Source organism: Mus pahari, chromosome 1, assembly GCF_900095145.1.
Source record: "Mus pahari chromosome 1, PAHARI_EIJ_v1.1, whole genome shotgun sequence".
Lineage (NCBI taxonomy): Eukaryota > Metazoa > Chordata > Mammalia > Rodentia > Muridae > Mus > Mus pahari.
The window spans coordinates 73,597,170-73,616,977 of NC_034590.1; the positions used below are offsets into that span (position 1 = coordinate 73,597,170).

The following is a 19,808-nucleotide window of genomic DNA, read 5'->3' on the forward strand; positions in this document are numbered from 1 at the left end:
AAAAAAAAAAAAAAAAAAAAAAAAAAAAAAAAAAAAAAAAAGAGGTAAATGGAGGCAGGACAAAAATTCTTTATCCTCAAAAAAATCTTATCTTGGGATGAGAAAACAAAATTAAAACAACCCCCTCCCTTTTATAATAGGTTAGGTTTTGAAAGTGCTAGGAATTGACTACAAAGCTGGTAAGGATGGGGGTAGATACTGTCAGAAACTGAGGGAGAAATATTATTGTTATGATTATTATTCTTATAATATTAGGAGTCCTGCAGTAAGGTATACTTGAATAAGAACCTACATTAAGCTAATCAGCTAGATCTCTGGGAGAAGAACATCACAGTCAGAAAAGTGTTGAGTGTGAAACGAAATGTGGTGTAGTGTGCCTGATGATATTAGCAGATGTCAGGAGGCTAATGCAAATTTACTAGGAGATTCAAAGGACAATGGGAAAGAGAACTGCAATAGTCAGGGAGACTCCGAGCATATAAAGGACCTTACATGCTACTACAGTCACTGAAGTTTTCCTCTTGGGCACGCAGGAACCAACGAAAGTGTGTTAACAAGGAGTGATACGATCTGCCACAGGTAATAGAAAGCTATTCACAGATGACTTTGGGTTCAAGGTGATGGCTCGCATCCTGATGGTAGCAGTGGAAGCAATGTAAGTGGTTGGATTATGGATTTGTTGATAAACAGATGTAGAACAGGAGTAAAAGCAAGGCATAAGAGTTACTACAAGTATTTCATCTCAACAATTTAGGAAACAGTTTCTAGTTATGAAAACCTGTAGCTAAACACACATTTTTATTATGGGGCGATTAAGGTTATCTAAGATGATTGAGACACCTGGATGCAAACATTGATACATATTGGATGATTGTTGATTATAAATGCTAATTTGTGTTTGTTCAGTATTGATGGTATTTAGTGTCATAATACATTATGAAATGACCAGAAAAAGAAGCATGAAAGGAAGAAGAGTCCCGAGGACAAAGCTCTGGTGTATTTCAACACATGGAAATCAAGACAAGCAATAATTAAGGGAAAGGATGATGTTCCCTCCTTACTGAAGTGGTAGGTTGCCTCTTTTATAGTTGTTGGTAAATGATGTCCCAGAGGCCTCAAAATAATGCAGGCTACTGTCATTGCTCTTAGATGACCACCAACACTTGATAGCAAGACCCTATTTCTGAAGATATCACACACCTTGGAGAAATAAAACTGGAACTGACCTGGAAGTTCCCCCCTGCTGGGTGGTTTTCACAGGGCCAGAAGGTGTCATCCAGGCTGCTAGGGAACAAAAGTCACTGGTCACCTTAAACTAGCTGTGAGTACCACAAGCTGCAATAATGATAGAACTGGGAAAATATATTCCTGGGTGAAATCGTGGTACAGTGTTTTGGGGTAAAACACCTGTTTTATGACGTGCTTTAAAGCTGACTTCACAGTATTTATTTATGTCTGATGTTGTAAATCTGACCAAGAACTCATGATTGTGAAGATCACAAGCCCCAGGATTAAACTACTGCTATTATTTTGCCAATGGACATAGTATCAAACTCCCTTCTAAATACGCATCTTTTTCTATATAGAAGCTATCAATCCTCATCAGAGAAGTTTCTTTGAACAGTAGATGGCAGAGAGTTAGAAAATGCTACTTACTTTTCTACAAAGGAATGTTGTAATATGAAATTAATATGAAAATGTAACTGCTATGATGAGATAAGAATAAAAGGTCTATTGACAAAGTTAGAAAAGCGCCAGCTTAGAACCAATAGTGTGGAGGAAGAGGAACTCTAGGCATAAGGCTATATATTGCTTCCCACTTATATATCAGTGTCTTCTCATCTGTGAAGTAAAGGGGCTAAAGTAACTGGCATTCAAGATATAGTCTAGCATTAATTGACAACATAGCCTGAAGCAGGCCATCTAGCTCTAGGCTTTTATGATTCTATATTTCTTTAGATTGGAGAACTTTTATCACAGCTTTACGTATCTGTTTGGTCTTCACACTGTAGATGATGGGGTTCATGACAGGAGGGATCAGCAGGTAGGTATTAGCAATCATGGTATGTACATAGGGTGGAGCTCGTTTTCCAAATCTGTGGACAAAGGACAAACTGATCAACGGAATATAGAATATAGCTACAGCCCCGATATGGGAGATACACGTGCTGAAGGCTTTCCTCCTCTCTTCTGGGGAAGCAATGCTGAGGACGGTTCTGATGATCAGGATGTAGGAAAGGAGAATAAGGACCGAGTCCACACCAACAGTAGAGATCATGGCAGTCAATCCAACTGCATTGTTGATCCTGGTGTCTGTGCATGAGAGCTTCATGACATCGGGGTGGAAACAGTAGGAGTGGTGGAGCACACGGCTGCTGCAGAAGGTTAGTCTCTTAAGAAGTGCGACCATTGGTGTCAACATTACAGTCCCTCTGATGACAATTGTCACCCCAATTTGAGCTATTCTGGAATCAGTTAAAATAGTGGCATACCTAAGAGGGTTGGAGATGGCCACATAACGATCAAAAGCCATAGCCAACAGCACTGAGGATTCCATTACAGTGAAGAGTTTAATGAAGAACATCTGTGACAAGCAGGCATTGAAGCTGATCTCCCTGGTGTTGAACCAGAATATCCCCAGCATGGTGGCCAGAGTGGAGATGGAGAGCCCGAGGTCAGTGGTGGACAACATGGAGAGGAAGTAATACATGGGCTCGTGGAGGCTGGGCTGGGTGATAATGACAAAGAGAATCAGGCTGTTCCCTGACAGGGCAGTTGCATAGAGAAAGCAGAAGGGAATGGAGATCCAGGTGTGGAAGGCTTCCAGCCCGGGCACACCAGTGAGCAGGAAAATGATGGAAGAAGCTGTGGTGTTCTGGAAGGTTGGCATGCTAGATTAAAATTACAGAACAGAGCTAAAACAAAAAAAGCTGCATTTCTTTTGTATATTCTATTTATAAATAATCTTATCCTACATACATTTGACCAAAGATGAGCATCTATACAACATATAAAAATAGAAATGACACCTTTAAATTGGTAAAAAAAAAAAAAAAAAAAAAAAAAAAAAGTATGATTTCAACTACTGCAACAGTATTTTTTTCTTTTTCTTGAAAGAACTGTCTCAGCCCATAACTTTTCGCCTCTGAGTTTTTTTTTGCTGCTAGCTGCCTATGTCTGTGTGATCTGGCCTTTCACTCTTCCAGCTGTGGATGATACAGGGACAGTTGTGGAACACTAGCATCCACTTGATATATCATGTTACCATATGCTTTAAATTTTTGAACGACTAGTTCCTCACAATAGACTCTCTGCACGTTTTTGTGGAAACATACTGCCTGGGACAAATAATGGAATGTTTCTTTCTTTTTTTGCAGAGGAGAATAGATCTTCATTGAAAAGGATCACATTTCCCACTGAGTAGAAAATTTAGTCTAGGCAGACAGGCATGTGTGAATTTGAAATGGAGGTTTGGGGATAAACAGATTAAGGCTGTGTTTGGAGAGGGCTTAATGAGAAGTGGTCAGTGTGGGGTAGGTCCTTTGATGGAAAAGAAAGGTACTAAGTGATAGACAGCAAGCATAGGATGTGAAGGGGCACAGAGGGATACCTAAATTATTCCAGAACACGCACGCACTCTCTCTCTCTCTCTCTCTCTCTCATAAAGTTCCACTGTAAGGGGCACCTTAGGGAACCTTATTAAACATAAATTGGGAAAATAATTGAAATTATTGCAGTATTAGAGGAAAAAGGTAAAAGTTATTTGTTGAGTATAGTTTGAGACTCTGACATTTTCAGACGTAAGTGTCCTCAGGAGAATAATGAAATTAATGTGAGAAATGTATGAGCTTCAAAATGAAAAGAATTAAACATTTATATTGATGTATTATATACTTCTAAACAGATGTAAGAGGATATTCTAACAGCTGTAACCACCCCCAAATGATAACAAATCGAGGTGTTAGCTACACTAATTAACTTGATTTGATCCTTGCAGAAGATATATATTTAGGGATACATCACATTGTATTTTGTAAATATATACAATTATAATTTGTGATTTAAAATAGAATTATTTAAAAAAAACCAAGAATTTTAAAAAGCAAAGAAAGTCAAGAAAGGAAGAAAAGCATTATCACAATGTGGCCATTCAGTAGATATTGAGAACAGGAAAAAGACTTACAGAGAAAGCAGTAGGGCAGGAGCGAATGCTTAGCGGTTAAGAGCACTGATTGCTCTTCCAGAGTTCCTGAGTTCAATTCCCAGCAACCACATGGTGGCTCACAACCATCTGTAATAGGATCTGATGCCCTCTTCTGGTGTGTATAAAGACAGAGACACTGTACTCATAAAAATGAATAAATCTTTAAAAAAAAAAAAAAGGAAAAAAAAAAGCAGTGAACATTTTCCATGTGTTGTCTACACTGAGAAGAATGCTAACACTTTTCAAATGCCATAAGAAAGACCATTGAGCAACAATTATCTTGCAATATATCCTCCCCAGATCCTGCCTCTCAGTCTCAGGGATATTTCTCAAGTAACAGTCATTTGCATGCTTCCATATTAGAAACTAAAGGAGAACACAAAATCTTCCCTTGAAGAGTTCATAATCAAGAGAGAGTCAAATATCAGTGGGACTTTGGAATAACTCCAAAGTGTAGTTGCACACCAGTGAACAATAGTGGCTGTGGAATGCAGTGTCACCATATATGTCTGGTAATTCTGGCCACCATGTCTTTTATTTCACCTATAATGCTTTAGTTGGCTTTTGTCAATTAATGCTTTTGTCATTAAATTCTGAAAAGTTTTACAGAACATGACTTCAAAAAGTCAAACTACTAAGTGAATAATTTCTCTTTTATCCTGATTTCTTAGTGACTCATTTAGTAATAATTTAATTTATTCATGCCCAGTTTTCTTTTCTCTTGATTATTTCTTCCTTCCCTTTTTTGATGAAAGATGATAAACAAAGCAAACTGTACAGTACAGTTTGATCTGATCCATATTTGATTTGGCAGCAGAGAACTCAAGTTGCCTGCTTTGTGTCTGTCTCATCTGGGCCGTTTGTCACTCTTGGACCAGAACTTTTTATAATTTCTCTTCATCGATGCTAGACCAAGAGAGGGCTTGCCATCCGTTTTCACAGCCAGGAACATTTTATAAGCTGTTGACCATCTATCATAAACGTTTAGGTCAGTCAATAGTAGATGTATAGATTGGGTGCTCACAGAGTCTTGTTAGTTACTGAGACATGAAGCAAGTCCGAGATGACTTTGTACCTGAGGTAGCCAAAAAAACTCCTCATAGACCACATACCCCACACTTGTAAGTCTCAAAACATCTTCTGTAATACGAGTCCAGTGACTTTTATCTACAATGAAAATTGACCGGTTTTGAATATGAATGGCACATTAGATACTTTATAGGTACAGCAAGAACCACAGGGTCATATTTGAAGAAATGGGCTACTAATTGTAGAGTGCACTAAGGTAGGGGATAATCTAAGAGATAGGATATAGAAAGTACAGGGCCAAGTATTTATGTTGTGTGTATTTGAATGGGTCTGGGTTAAGTGTTGAGAGAAATTAATTTTAGGAAATAGCAACAAAGGAGACGAGTTGTAACTAACTTTTGGTGGTTAGGTGTGATTTTATAGGAGTGAAAACAGGATAAGTGAGCTCTGGACATAGATAATTTGAGAGGTGACAGTAGTAACAGATAACTATAAGAAAAACCAAGCAAAATGGGTCCTTAGTGTGAGTCTCCCTTAGCTGAGGGAGAAGTGAGTGATTGAAAACACAAGAATCTTGAATTTCTTGGAAAGGATAATGTGGTAGATTTTGCATTGCAAAGCATCAAGACCCAGGCATTTCCAAATATTTTATGATTAAGTAAACAAGCCATTGTCCATCTCTTCTAATTTAGTTCCAACAGCATTCCTTTTTTTCTTTAGCATTTTGCTGGGCGCCATTGGGTCCTATTTACAAGTTCCACCTCAACTCAATAATGAATGCTTTCCCCACTTCAGTGTAGAGACTTTCAACATTCTCATCGCAACTGGGGCCCATCACTATGTGTCATTAGTAACCACAGTGCTTAGATAACAGAGGGACCAGTCATAAATACCATCTCTTCTTCGGTTTTCTTTTGCATAGTTTATAGTGAGCAAAGAAGAACAATCTGCTTTTGTTTATTTTTTCCTTCACCCTTGGTAACAAGCGGGATATTTCCCCACTGAGAACTCTCAGAAAATCTTTCAACTCAGTGACTAATGTATTCCTAAATAACTATTCTGTATAAATTCCAGATACGTTTTTTTCCCACTTACCTCTTCCTTGATCCTTTCTTTTTCAATTGCTTCAGCGATGGTTCCTCTGCTGGATTAGCCCTTTCCACTATTTATTAGCGAACACTGTTCTTTACCTTCTAAATTGTGGCACTGGAAAAAATTTGGCTTTATTTATCCCTTCCTGCAGTCCATAGCCTCTCCTAGAGATGACCTCCTTATGACCATGGCTTTAAATAATCCCTGCCCACCTGATGCATGCAGCTAGCATCTCCTAATTCTGTATTGCGAAAGTTATCAGAAAGGTGAAGGGCTAAATATGAAGGCAGCAGTGAAACATGGACCGGGCTGATGTGCTAAAATCTGCAGTTTAGAGGAACTCAGGCCACAGTTTGGAGAGCAAATAAAAGCTCTTTGCTTCCAGTGGTAATAAAAAGCAAATAAAACACCTCTTTTTGAGAGACATGGTCTCGGTCCTCAGATACTACAACCTCCAGATGAGCCCAGCAGACTCATTTCCTTCTCCACTCCCCATTTCTTTCAGTTATCTGCCAATGGAATTAAGGTCTAATAATCATCTAATTAAAATTACCCATTTCCCCTCTCTCATCCCCATTTCATATCTGTCTTTCCAGTAAAATATTTGTTTATTTATTTTGCTATTTATTCTAGTTCTCAAATGTCCAAGATGCCAGTTGGTACTTGATGTTATAGTTTATTATTAAAAATGTTTCATGCTTATATCAGGGAATAGTACACCACATTTTCCAGAAATTATTCTGCATCTTTTTTTCCTTTCACCAAGACAAGCTTTTACTATGTAGCCCAGGCTGGCCTGTAATCACGATTCTGTTGCCTTGGACTCCTGAGTGGTGATATTATAAATATTCTTCATCATTTCTGCCTCTTTCAAACCATTCTTCAGTGTGACATCACTCTCAGAACTGTCAGACTCTCTTTCTTCAAGTCATAGACAACTTCATTCTTTCTCTTGTGAACTCTCCTATTTAGACAATGTGCTTTCCCCATCCCCCACAGTAATACTGAGAGCTGTAGCCTGTGTGCCTTTAGTTGATAATTTAGACCAATGTGGTATCATCATTGTGTTCTAAGCTGCTGCTGGTGGTCTATAGTGTGTATCAGACAAGGGTTGGATCTGTATTCAGACAATCCTTTGGAAGCCTTGTCAGCAATATAAATTATTCATATTGTTAAAACACGTTTGTCAGATCAGCAAGCATTATTGTGATAGTCTTAAGTTCCCACTACAACAACATACAGCAGGCATTAATAAATTTACTTTAAAGTTACTTTTTTAGTGAAAAAATCATAACCAAATGTAAGAGATGTTATGAAACATTCTTAGCATCACAGATAGCTGGTGAGAACCACAGCCAGTATTCTGAACCCAGTTTTCCTTAATTCCAATGTTCATATTCTTAAACATGTCTTATTTCACTGAAACCTATAAGGTATGTAAACTTGTTTTAGTATAGTTTACTCATCTATAGGGCTGGATGTAAACTGCCTAATAGAGCAGTGGCATGCAAAAAATGTTCACAACAGGTAATTTCACTTTTATTTTTAAATTAAATTTATATTGATTTACATTTCTGAGATAGAGTCTCATGTATCACAGGTTGGCTTTGAGCTTAGTATGTGGCCAAGGGTCACCCTGAGCTTCCAATCCTCCTACCTTCATCTCCAAAGTGCTGGTCTTTGCAGGCATGTATCACTATGATGAGCTGCAAGTTTTTATATTTTGTGTGAGTCATTGGATTTAGAAATGAGGTAAGAAATTTATCTTACCATGACAAATGTATCAGCATACCAATTAAGGCATTTGACTAAAGACAGGTTATCTGACCACCCCCAACTCCCACCCCCAACCAGTCAGCAGGCAGAACAAAGTGCTTATTCTCTGTAGACTTCCTGGAAATCCATAATTCAAAAGTTTCCCATCCTCTTCAGTCTCTATTACATTAGCTTATCTAATTCTGCACACCACAGTGCAATTCTCCCCCAGTGCTAAGACAGAATGGCTCATCCAGAGGCAGGAGCTTGCACTGAACAAAGTCTTACTTACAGAGCCCTTCCAGCAGCAATGAGTCCCTCTCAGGCTAACTCAGAAGGTGGAGGAAGCTTCAGATTCCAGAGGAGGGTCCAGCTTATGTTGAGATTCATTCAGCTTGTTTGGAGATAAGCATAGAGTCGAGGGACCAGTTCCCAGCGGCAGTGCTAATTCACTGTGCCTCTAGGGTGTAGGCACTCCCAGAGGACTTCACTTGCCTGATACAAGCTTTTTATATCTCTTCCCGAATGTGATTATGCCTACATGCTTTATGAGCGGATGTAAAGTTTTGTCCTTGTGCTATTGCATTGGAAAGTTTTTTTTTAATAACAGCTTTATTGAGATACAGTACACATACTATAAAATTGACTCATTTATAGTGTGTAACTTAATAGTTTTTAAGAAAAATCACAGAATTATGCAGGAACCATCACCACAATACAATTTAGGGAAATTTCAACACCTCAAAAATGCCATAACCATTAGCAGGCCATTTGAGGTGAATTTAAAAATGAAACATCATATGTTTAAAACATCTCTTGCTGTGATAATAAGTTTACTTCATTCCGTAATGCTTTAACCCCCTAGTCTGGCATTATTCACAGTAACACTGGATCATTAGCTTACTGGGAATGCACTAGTGAAGTGACTACCGTTTAAGATTAGGAAATAATTGTACATTCATCTATGTATATAGATTTCATAATGATGCCCTATGTTCTAGCTATCCTGTAAGTGCTGGAGATTAATAAAAAAAAGAATACAATATAGGCCCATTGCCTAGACTTTTAGGAGAGAGACAGGCTAACATTCACATGTTAAACAACAACGATGTTATCTTAGAAGCAGGTGTTTTGTAAACACAGTGGTAAAACATCTCAGTCCATAATTTAGGTACACAGAAAATAATACCTTTTTTCTTTATTTTTCCATAATTTTACCTGCTTTCTATTTTGGTATCTGAAGCGGCAAGGTGGGGGAGTAACTTGGATGATTTGGGGAGCATATATACTGTGTTCACGTTATGGTACTATTATGTTAAGGAATAAGGGGAGGTAGGAGTTGCCTTTGGCTTGTGATGCTATCTAAGGTGAGCTGACTTGCTCCGTCTTTACTAAGCATTATTCGCAGACTGGTTATGTACATGGCTTCTTTAGTTGTTCCTGCAGTCCTACGAATCCAAGGTCATTTTTGGATTTATAGATCTTTAAGTCATTCTTGATTTCCCTCTCTTACATCCTGCATCCATTACATTGACACATTCTATCAAGAGTTGCAAATGTCGGCAGAATCTGGCTGTTGTGCATCATCTCCACAAGTGCCACCTCTACCAAATCTTATTTTGTTGTCACTAGCATAATTTCAGCAGCCTCTTCACCCTTTTTGATTCACCTTCCACCGATATTTTCACAACCAAAATGCATTGCCCTGAGATACTTTATTTTTCTAAGGCTATACAAACAACAATAATAAACTATACTATTTCACTGGGCATTATACATCTAAGATACTGAGCCAAGGGTTTGTGTGCATCCTTATAAATGAAGAACTGAAGAGAAGGCTGTGTGCAAAGGACTTGTCACCCTCTTTGCTGTGTTTGGAGAACACAAAAGGTGTCCATAAGCCAAGAACGGTAGACAGACTTGAGGAGTGGGACCAAATACTTGTTTTAAAATTCCCTTGCACACTAGTCTCTCCCATCCCCACCCCATGATGGAGCCTCACAGCATAGCTTTGACTGGCCTGGAATTTGCTAAGTTGACCATGTTATCTTCAAACACATAGAGATTCAGCCTCCTCTGTCTCCTGAGTGCTGGGATTGAAGGTACATGCTACCACTTTTGACTAAAGTAGCAGGATTCTTTATGGTATTTTTATATATACTTAGTCTTTGTGTTTTACAATCTTCCTCCCCACCCACACCCCCATCTCTCTGCGTCCATACTGCTTAGATCTTCCTTCCAACCCATCCCTCCTCTTCTAGGCTTATGTCCCATGTGTTTTATTACCTTCTCTTCTACTGACCCTTAAAGCCATTTTTTCCCCTCTCTTCATGGGTCTCTTTGTAGTTTCTCAAGTTCTATACATACTTTTTCCAATTAAATAAAAAATTACATAAAATTAGAAGCTAACACACTCCTGTGAAATAGAGCATATTTTAGTCTTCTTGAGCCAAGATAATCTCAATTAAATTTCTTTCTTTCTTTCTTTCTTTTTTTTTTTTTTGGAGGAGGCAGGGAGAGGAAAACATTTATTTGGCTTACACTTCCACAGCATTGTTCACTATCAAATGAAGTCAGCACAGGAACAGGGAAGAAACCTGGAGGTAGGAACTGTTAAAGAAGCCATGCTGCTTACTGGCTTTCACCCCATGCGTAGCTCAGACTACATTCTTACAGACCCCAGGATCACCAGCCCAGGAGAACTACCAATAATGGACCGAACCCTCCAGCACCAATTACTAATTAAGAAAATGCCTTACAGGTTTTCCTACAGGCCAATCTGTTTTTTATTAGATATTTTCTTTATTTACATTTTAAATGTTATCCCCTTTCATAGGCTACCCTCCGAAAATCCACCATCCTCTCCCCCCTCTCCCTGCTTCCCAACTCACCTACTCTGGATTCCTGGCCCAGGCATTCCCCTATACTGGGGCATAGAGCCTTCTCAGGACCCAAGGGTCTCTCCTCCCATTGGTGACCAACTAGGCTGTCCTCAGCTACATATGCAGCTAGAGCCATGAGTCTCTCCCTGTGTTTTCTTTGATTGGTGCTTTAGTCCCAGGGAGCTCTGGGGTTACTGGTTAGTTCATATTGTTGTGCCTCCTAGGGGGCTGCAAACCCATTCAGCTCCTTGGGTACTTTCTCTAGGTCCTTCATCTGAGACCCTGTACTCTGTCTAATGGATGACTATGAGCATCCACTTCTGTATTAGTGAGGTACTGGCAGATCCTCTCAGGAGACAGCTATATCCATCTCCTGTCAGCAAGCTCTTGTTGGCATCTGCAATAGTGTCAGGTTTGGTGGTTGTTTATGGGATGGATCCCCAGGTAGGGCAGTCTCTGGATGGTTATGCCTTCAGTCTCTGCTTTGAACTTTGTCTCTGTAACTCCTTCCATGAGTATTTTGTTCCCCCTTCTAAGAAGGATCAAAGTGTCCACACTTCGGTCTTCCTTTTTCTTGAGTTTCATGTGTTTTGCAAATTGTATCATGGGTATTCTGAGCTTCTGGGCTAATATCCATTTATCAGTGAGCGCATATCATGTGTGTTCTTTTGTGATTGGATTACCTCACTTAGGATGATATCCTCCAGATCCATCCATTTGTCTAAGAATTTCATAAATTCATTGTTTTTAATAGCTGAGTAGTACTCCATTGTATAAATGTACCACATTGTTTTGTATCCATTCCTCTGTTGAGGAACAAAAGGGTTCCTTCCAGCTTCTGGTTATTATAAATAAGGCTGCTATGAACATAGTGAAGCATGTGTCCTTATTACATATTGGAGAATCTTATGGGTATATGTCTAGGAGTGATATTGCTGGATCTTCCAGTAAAACTATGTGTAATTTTCTGAAGAACCGCCATACTGATTTTTGAAGTGGTTGTACCAGCTTGGAATCCCACCAGCAATGGAGGAGTGTTCCTCTTTCTCCACAACCTCACCAGCATCTGCTGTCACCTGAGTTTTTGATCTTAGCCATTCTGACTGGCATGAGGTGGAATCTCAGGGTTGTTTTGATTTTCATTTACCTAATGATTAAGGATATTGAACATTTTTTTTTTAGGTGTTTCTCAGTTATTTGGTATTCCTCCGTTGAGAATTCTTTGTTTAGAACTGTACCCCATTTTTTAATGGGGTTCTTTGGTTTTCAGGAGTCCAACTTCTTGAGTTTTTTATATATATTGGATATTAGCCCCATATCAGATTTAGGATTGGTAAAGATCTTCTCCCAATCTGTTGGTTGCCATTTTGCCCTATTGACAGTGTCCTTTGCCTTACAGAAGTTTTGCAATTTTATGAGGTCCCATTTATCGATTCTTAATCTTACAGCACAAGTCATTGCTGTTCTGTTCAGGAATTTTTCCCCTGTGCCCATATCTTCGAGGCTCTTTCCCACTTTCTCCTCTATAAGTTTCAGTGTCTCTGGTTTTATGTGGAGTTCCTTGATCCACTTAGACTTGAGCTTTGTATAAGGAGATAAGAATGGATCAACTCACATTCTTCTACATGCTAAGCACCTGTTGAGCCAGCGTCTTTTGTTGAAAATACTGTTTTTTTCCCCACTGGATGGCTTTAGCTCCTTTGTCAAAGATCAAGTGACCATAGGTGTGTGGATTCATTTCTGGATCTTCAATTCTATTCCATTGATCTACTTGTCTGTCACTGTGCCAGTACCATGCAGTTTTTATCACAATTGCTCCCTACAGCCCAATCTTATGGAGGTATTTTCTAAATTGAGCTTCCTTACTCTCAGATAACATGAGCTTGTGTTAAGTTGACATAAAACTGTACAGTATACAAACACATCACCATTAAGCCAAAACTTTATTTTTCTTATTCATTCCCAAAATCTTACATTAAAAACATAAATAACATTAAAAGTCTCACAGTCTTTACAAATTCAAACCCAATAAAATTTCATTCTCTTTAAAATATCTATTTTCTTTAAAATATCTAAATCTCTCAACTGTGGGCTCTTGTAAAAATCAAAATTAAGTTAAATGCTTTCATATTTCAAGAGGGAAGAACAAGGCATGATCACAATCACGTCAGAGCAAAATCAAACTCCCAACAGTGTAAATAACACAATGTCCAATGTCTGGAATCTGCTCAAGAGAAGCACCATAAGTATTTGTGTGAAAACATCTTTGGTAGGATATAGAATCCTTTAGGAACAGGGTTAGGATTCATGCGGTAATTCCAGTTTTAGATTTTTTTGAGAATTCTCCATACTCAGTTTTATAGTGCCTCCTTCCATATCTTTTATGAATGAATGATGCTTGCTGAATCATTGACTTTAGTGCAGTGAGACCCACTCATGATCATTTTATGCCCTATACACCAAAGATAGTAAATCTGGTAGAAATATCCAATATTAGTCTGATTTATCAGTTTCTAAGAATTAAATTATTTAAGTAGCCTACTTAGCTCTCTCAATAAAGTATCATATACACAGTGTGTGTGTGTGTGTGTGTGTGTGTGTGTGTGTGTGTGTGTGTGTGTGTGTGTCCTTACAGAGAGCTTCTTGGGAACTCTGAAGATGTTTTCTCTACCAGATTGGGCAGATTCTAGATCTCTATTTTCTCACAAGTCTCAGAAAAAGTTAAGAAAAATTATGTTTGTGTTTCTATGGCTGAAATTTCTCTCCCAAGACAGTGGACTTACAGTGGTGGTAGCATGTGGCACCCACATGTAACACTGGTGAACATACTGTCAAAGGATATATACATACATACCTTGGTACACAGACTTCAAAATAGGGCTCATCTCCTTGTCTTATTTTCATACCAGCTTAACAAAACTGTTAATGGCTATTTTCTTAAGATTTCTAAAAATGGATCAAAAGGTTCATCAATAAAATGACCAGAAAATATTTTATTAATATATTAGCATCAATATTGTTGAACTTGGGAGGCATATAAGTCTGTAAGATCTTTGGGCTTCATATTGTATTTCTTTTTTGTATTATCATTATTACTATTATTTTAATTTAAATTATTTTATTTATTTACATTCCGGTTGTTGACTGGCTTCAGTCCCCCTTCTCACAGTTCCTCATCCCATTCCTCCTTCCCTTTGCCTCCTTCCCTTTGCCTCCAAGAGGATGTTCTCCCCCCACTACCAATCCTCCCCTTTCCTGGGGCCTCAAGACTGTCAAAGATTAAGCCCATCTTCTCTCACTGACATCAGACCAGGTAGACCTCTGCTATATATGTGCCAGGGCCCTTGGGCCAACCCTTGTATGCTCCTGGTTGGTGGCTCAGTCTCTGGGAGCTCCCTGGGGTCGGGGTTAGTTGAGACTGCTGCTTTTCCTTTGGAGCTGTTCTCCCTTTCAGCTTCAATCCTTTCCCCAATTCAACCATAGTGGTCCCTGACTTCAATGTTGGGTGTTTCTGCTTCTGTCTCAGTGAGCTGCTGGCAGGGCCTCTCAAAGGACAGCTGTGTGAGGCTTCTGTCTGTAAACACATCATAGCATAGCAGCGTCAGGCCCCATGAGATAGATCCCAAGATGGGTCCACCTTTCTTTCAGTCTCCATTTTTGTCCCTGCAGTTCTTTCAGACAGGAATAATTCTGGGTCAGGAATTTCAACTGTGGGTTAGAGACCCTGCCTGTCTACTGGAGATGAACTCTTTGAGTTCCCTTTCTCCAATGTTGTTCATTTCGGCTAAGGTCTCCCCTAATGAGTCTTGAGAGTGGCTCACCTTCTGGGTCTCTGGTACTCTCTACAGGGTCACTCCCACCACCTCCCATTCCCCGAGACTGCTTATTTCTTTTTATTCTCTTGGCGCTCTGGGCTTCTCTCCTGTCCACCTCCCCAGTGTCTGATCCTGTTCTTCTTTACCCCCCTTCCTTCTCGTATCCAGATCTCTCCTTCTCTCTGCCTCCCTTGATTATTTTCTTCTCACTTCTAAGTGGGGTTGAAGCCTTCCCACTTGGGCCTTTTTGCTTGTTACACATCTTATGGTCTGTAGGTTGTATCCTAGGTATTCTGTGCTTTTTGACTAATATTCATTTATCAGTGAATACATACCATGCATGTCCTTTTCGGTTTGAGTTACTTCATTCAAGGTGATATTTTCTAGTTACATCCATTTGTCTACAAAATTCTTGATGTCCTTGTTTTTAATAGCTGAATAGTGTTCCATTGTGTAAATGGACCACATTTTCTGTTTCCATTCTTTGGTTGCTGGACATCTGGATTGTCTCCAGCTTCTGGCTATTACAAATGAACATGATGGATCACATGTTCTTGTGGTATGGTGGGGCATCTTTTGGATATATGCCCAAGAGTGGTATAGCTTTGTATTCAGGTAGAAATATTTCCAATTTTCTGAGGAACCACTGTACTACAAAGCAGTAGTGATAAAAACTGCATGGTATTGGTAAAGAGATAGAGAGGTCAGTCAATGGAATTGAACTGAAGACACAAAAATAAACTCATACACCTATGAACACTTGATCTTTGACAAAGAATACAAAAATATACAGTGGAAAAAAATCTCCAATCAATGGTGCTGGTCTAACTGGTAGTCTTTATGTAGGAGAATGAAAATAGATCTATATTTATCAGCTTACATAAAGCTCAAGTCCAAATGAATAAACGGCTTCAACATAAAACCAGACACACTGAATCTAATAGAAGAGAAAGTGGGAGAGAGTCTTGAACTCATTGGCACAGGGGAAATTTTTCTGAACAGAACACCAATGGCTCAGGCTCTAAGATCAACAAGTGATAAATGGGACCTCATGAAACTGAAATGCAAAAGACACCATCGTATTGTATTTCTTAAATTTGGTAATTTGAACTGGAAAGCCAGAATTCAATACAAGAAAAAATGTTCTGTCTGGATCTGGCATAAATCCCATTTACTTAGTGTCAACATTTTACTTCAGGAAGATATTTTGCCTATCTATCTATTTTGATATATTTTTTCTAACTTACAGTGCACAATATTTTGTTGCTGTGCTACAATGGGCTAAACATTGTTTTACAATGCTTGTGTAAACCTCAAGAGATGGAATATTCCAGTCTTTATTATTGTTTTAAATTGCTCATATATTTCACTTCTAAAAATTTATTGAAAGAAAAATATCCAAGACAGCAGGTTATATTTTATGCACAGGAACAGTGAATGCAGTATTATTTACAGTAGTTAAGATATAAGTAAAAATTTCAGTATATGGGATATATAAACTATTTATAGCTAGTCCTCTTCCAACCTTAAGCTTCATGCATGTAACTGCTAATGTGGATGACTATGACAGATCAGGAAATAAGGATTGTATTTCAAAGTTCCTAAGGCAAATTGAACAATCTCAATTTAACATATCTAGATTGTAGGACTAAAACAAGAACAGTGATAGAAAGCGGTTACTGCAACAAAAATTTCTCCATTTAGTCCACCATTAAAAAAAAGCCTAACACCTCTATATCTCTTCCTAGCTCCATGGTCTGAGAGCACCACACTGTATCTGTTTCCTGTGTCTGGCATGATGAATGATTAGAGGATCGTATCCTATTGTTCTAGCAGTGACCATGCCATTCTAGTGTATATAGAGACAAAGCCCACTCATCCTTCTTATGACCTTCTAGCGGTATTCTTAATATTTCCATCATTTCCTCTCTGTTATGACCAAGTTTTGAGTATTCAAGTAGAAAAGTTTACTTCTCATTACAGAATTTGCTTAGCTTCTATTAGACCCTGAATTCTACTCCTGATGTCTAAAATATACTGGTCCCATCGTGTGTTTTATATTGAAAAGATGCAGAGGGTATAAAAGTGAATATAACAGATACCTCCCCAGTGTTTCAAACAAACAAACAAGCAAACAAACAAACAAAACAAAGACAAAAACAAAAACAGAAACAAAAAAGAGATTGATAAGTTACAATTCCAGGACTTTGAGGACCTTAGGATGACAAAGAATTGAAAACAGTCCTGTACAGACCATATTTGTCTTCATATGATGGTGGCTTTATCTCTTGGAATCATGCACTTCTTGAGAGTACATGCTATATCTTTCACCTCAAAAGTCAGGAACACAGTATCTGGCACATAATAGGCAATGAATAATAACTTACTAAACTGTCATAGTGAGAGCTACAGGCACAAAATAATAATAACACAGTGATTTAGTAACATGTTTTGAGTGAACTGAATATACTGTGTGTTCAACCTCTCATGCATGAGTATTAGAACATCTCATTTATTTTTACAAAATAAACTTATAAAGCAGATATAATATTTCCCTTTATTAGAATATAAAAATAGAAATGAAGATACCCTATTTGATCACAGTCATGTGAGAGATGACAGAGATAAATTATAGATAAAGGCTGTCTGGTTCCAAATATTTTGAGTTACTAACTTAATACAGTGTTTATGACATATTATTATCATATATATTCCTTGACTTTTTTGTTCAAGAGTATCGTAAATTTTGACCATATTAACCCATTGTTCTCTCCTGGTCTCTGTCTTCCTTCTAATGGTCCTCCTTCATTCCTCAAACAGTCTTCCTTCTACCTTTCTATTTATATGTTTCACCTATCTTCTATCTATCATCTACCTATCTATCATTTATTTATCATCTATCATTTATCTATATATCTATCCATTAATTTTCTATCTACTTATCACCTTTCTATACAGTTTGTATCTATGTATATCATTCTTGGCCCAGATTACTTTTCTTAACAAGATAAACCTCAATTTCATTCATTTTCCAGCAAATGACATCATTTCACTCTTCTTTAGGGCAGAATAAAGCTCCTTTGTGCATAGATACATGCAACGTTTTCTGCTCCTTTTATTCTGTTAATGGACACTAAGTCAATTCCACAACTTGGCTTTTGTGCTCAGGGCTGTGATAATCATGAAAGAGCAGGCATCTCTGCAGTATGTGTACTTAGGTTCCTTTGATCCAGAAGTGAGGTAGCTAGTTGGATCAGGTGGTAGCTCGATTTTACTTGAGGACCTCCGTACTGATTTCCATAGTTGATTGTAGCCATTTACATCACTACTGTCAGGGTATAAAGTGTCATTTTCCTCAGTAACCTCACCAGTATTTATTGTTGTTTGACTTTAAGTGACAGCCATTCGGACAGTGAGGTGGAGTCTCAGTTTAATCCTGATTTACACTTTCCCATGGGTAAGGATGCTGGGGAATTTGTTAGGCATTGGCCATATTAAAAGTATTCAATCCTCAGACAGGCTGTTGAATAGAGGCTTATCTAGTCAAAATAAACACTAATCACTGTGTCCTTTCTCTGGATACCTACTCATGTTATTTCTTTAACTACTGAATAGTTTCAATCTTTGTGGTTTGTATTGAAATAGATCTTGGCATTTTTTATGACTGTGTCCCTTAGCCTACAAATGTGCCCATAGACCAGGATTAATGTCTTTAGCAGGGCAGTAAAATTTTCATATTTGTATCCTGTAACAGTCTAGGCATCTCCTTTTACTTCAATATCTTGGAAGCAACTATTTGAACTGTGCATTTTTCCCATGGAGTGTCATACATTTCTTGGCATGTTTATCAAAAGCTTGAAAATGTCTTCCCATCTGTTGAAGTGCTTTCTAGGGAAGGAGTGTTTCTGCTAGTCAAGATGATGCCCAAAAAGGAGAGCATATTTTCTTAGGTTCACGATGAACTAGATAAATAAAGAACATGTTTTTCTAGTCTTTCCCAGGGATCTAGACAAAACAGGGATGTTAAGAAGGTTATTTAAAATATCTGTTCTGTAGCTACTTTAATGGAGATATCCTTTCGAATAGTAGGTATCTTGGCAAAATAATATTTTCTGTTTATGAAGTTACTGAATTCTCAAGTTGCTATTAAACGTTAGAGGCTTTATTATCAACCTCAAAGCCACTTTTAAGTAAGAGGTATTTGTTGTCATATAGGGCATTCTTGATAATGGTAAATATCTTAATAACAGTTTAGTAGAAATTATCAGATTATCTTTTATAAACTAGCAAGTGATAAACAAGGAACTCCCAGAATGTTGTAGTCTTCTTTTAGTTTTTTTCTTTAAGTACATTGTTAGTTTCTTTGCCTGTGTGTACATGGCCCACAATTTTTAAAGGATACAGAATACACAGGAAAAGATTTGAAATCTGAATCAAGTAACTACATTTGGCTTCAGTGACCATGGTTACTCAGCAGCTCCTCTTCCTCATGCTTTGTGTGTCTCAGGATGGTTGTGAAACAGATGAACGAAAGCCTAACAAACTCATGGTCTGCCAATTAAACCACTTCTCCTAGGCTTTGGCCCTATGCAGAGCTTTGTCCTATAGATTCTTGGGGATGGTATTGCTTTTGAATGAGCTTGGGGAAATGAAACTCATCTACAGGATCTTTGAAGAAGTATGAATAAAGTTAGACTGAAACCAAATATAATTATTAATTTGTCATTTGGAGAACAAAGGGTTAGCAGGACACAGCTACGTGGAGTTCTCTCCTAGGAATTCAATTTTCTGCTTTACAAGTGCTCTCATCAGACCACAGTTCCTCATAAAACTTCCTCTTCTCAAGCCTTATAGTGTTCCTGTTGCAAGATTTTTCTCTTTGGGGGGTTCTAGAAAATCAGAACCATTTTGGAGACAATGTCAGAAGTCAGGTCTGGTATTGATCCTCTCTAGAAAAATCTCTTGTCCTGTAAGTTTTGGGATTATTCTCTCTTTCCTCTCCTCTCCTCTCCTCTCCTCTCCTCTCCTCTC

At 38.2% G+C, this 19,808-nt stretch overlaps 2 protein-coding genes across 3 annotated transcripts in view; both read right to left on the reverse strand.

The window, feature by feature from the left end:
- Nucleotides 1-8,536, reverse strand: part of LOC110326217 (olfactory receptor 51E2) — a 19,772-nt gene extending 11,236 nt beyond the window's left edge. The window contains exons 1-2 of one of the 2 annotated variants that reach the window (XM_021204432.1): nt 8,373-8,536; nt 1,227-2,096 (exon numbers count right to left, since the gene is read on the reverse strand). The gene's annotated coding sequence lies outside the window, so the exon portion shown is untranslated. The remainder of the gene's footprint in view (nt 1-1,226; nt 2,097-8,372) is intronic. The other variant, XM_021204441.1, reaches the window with a different exon arrangement.
- Nucleotides 1,946-2,890, reverse strand: LOC110326226 (olfactory receptor 51F2-like). Its single transcript, XM_021204454.1, has one exon. The coding sequence runs from the start codon at nt 2,888-2,890 to the stop codon at nt 1,946-1,948; it is 945 nt and encodes a 314-aa protein (XP_021060113.1).
- Nucleotides 8,537-19,808: the final 11,272 nt, after the last annotated feature.

Excerpts from the sequence above, each read along its gene's own strand:
- LOC110326226 (XM_021204454.1), bottom strand. The coding sequence starts at position 2,890 with ATGCCAACCTTCCAGAACACCACAGCTTCTTCCATCATTTTCCTGCTC.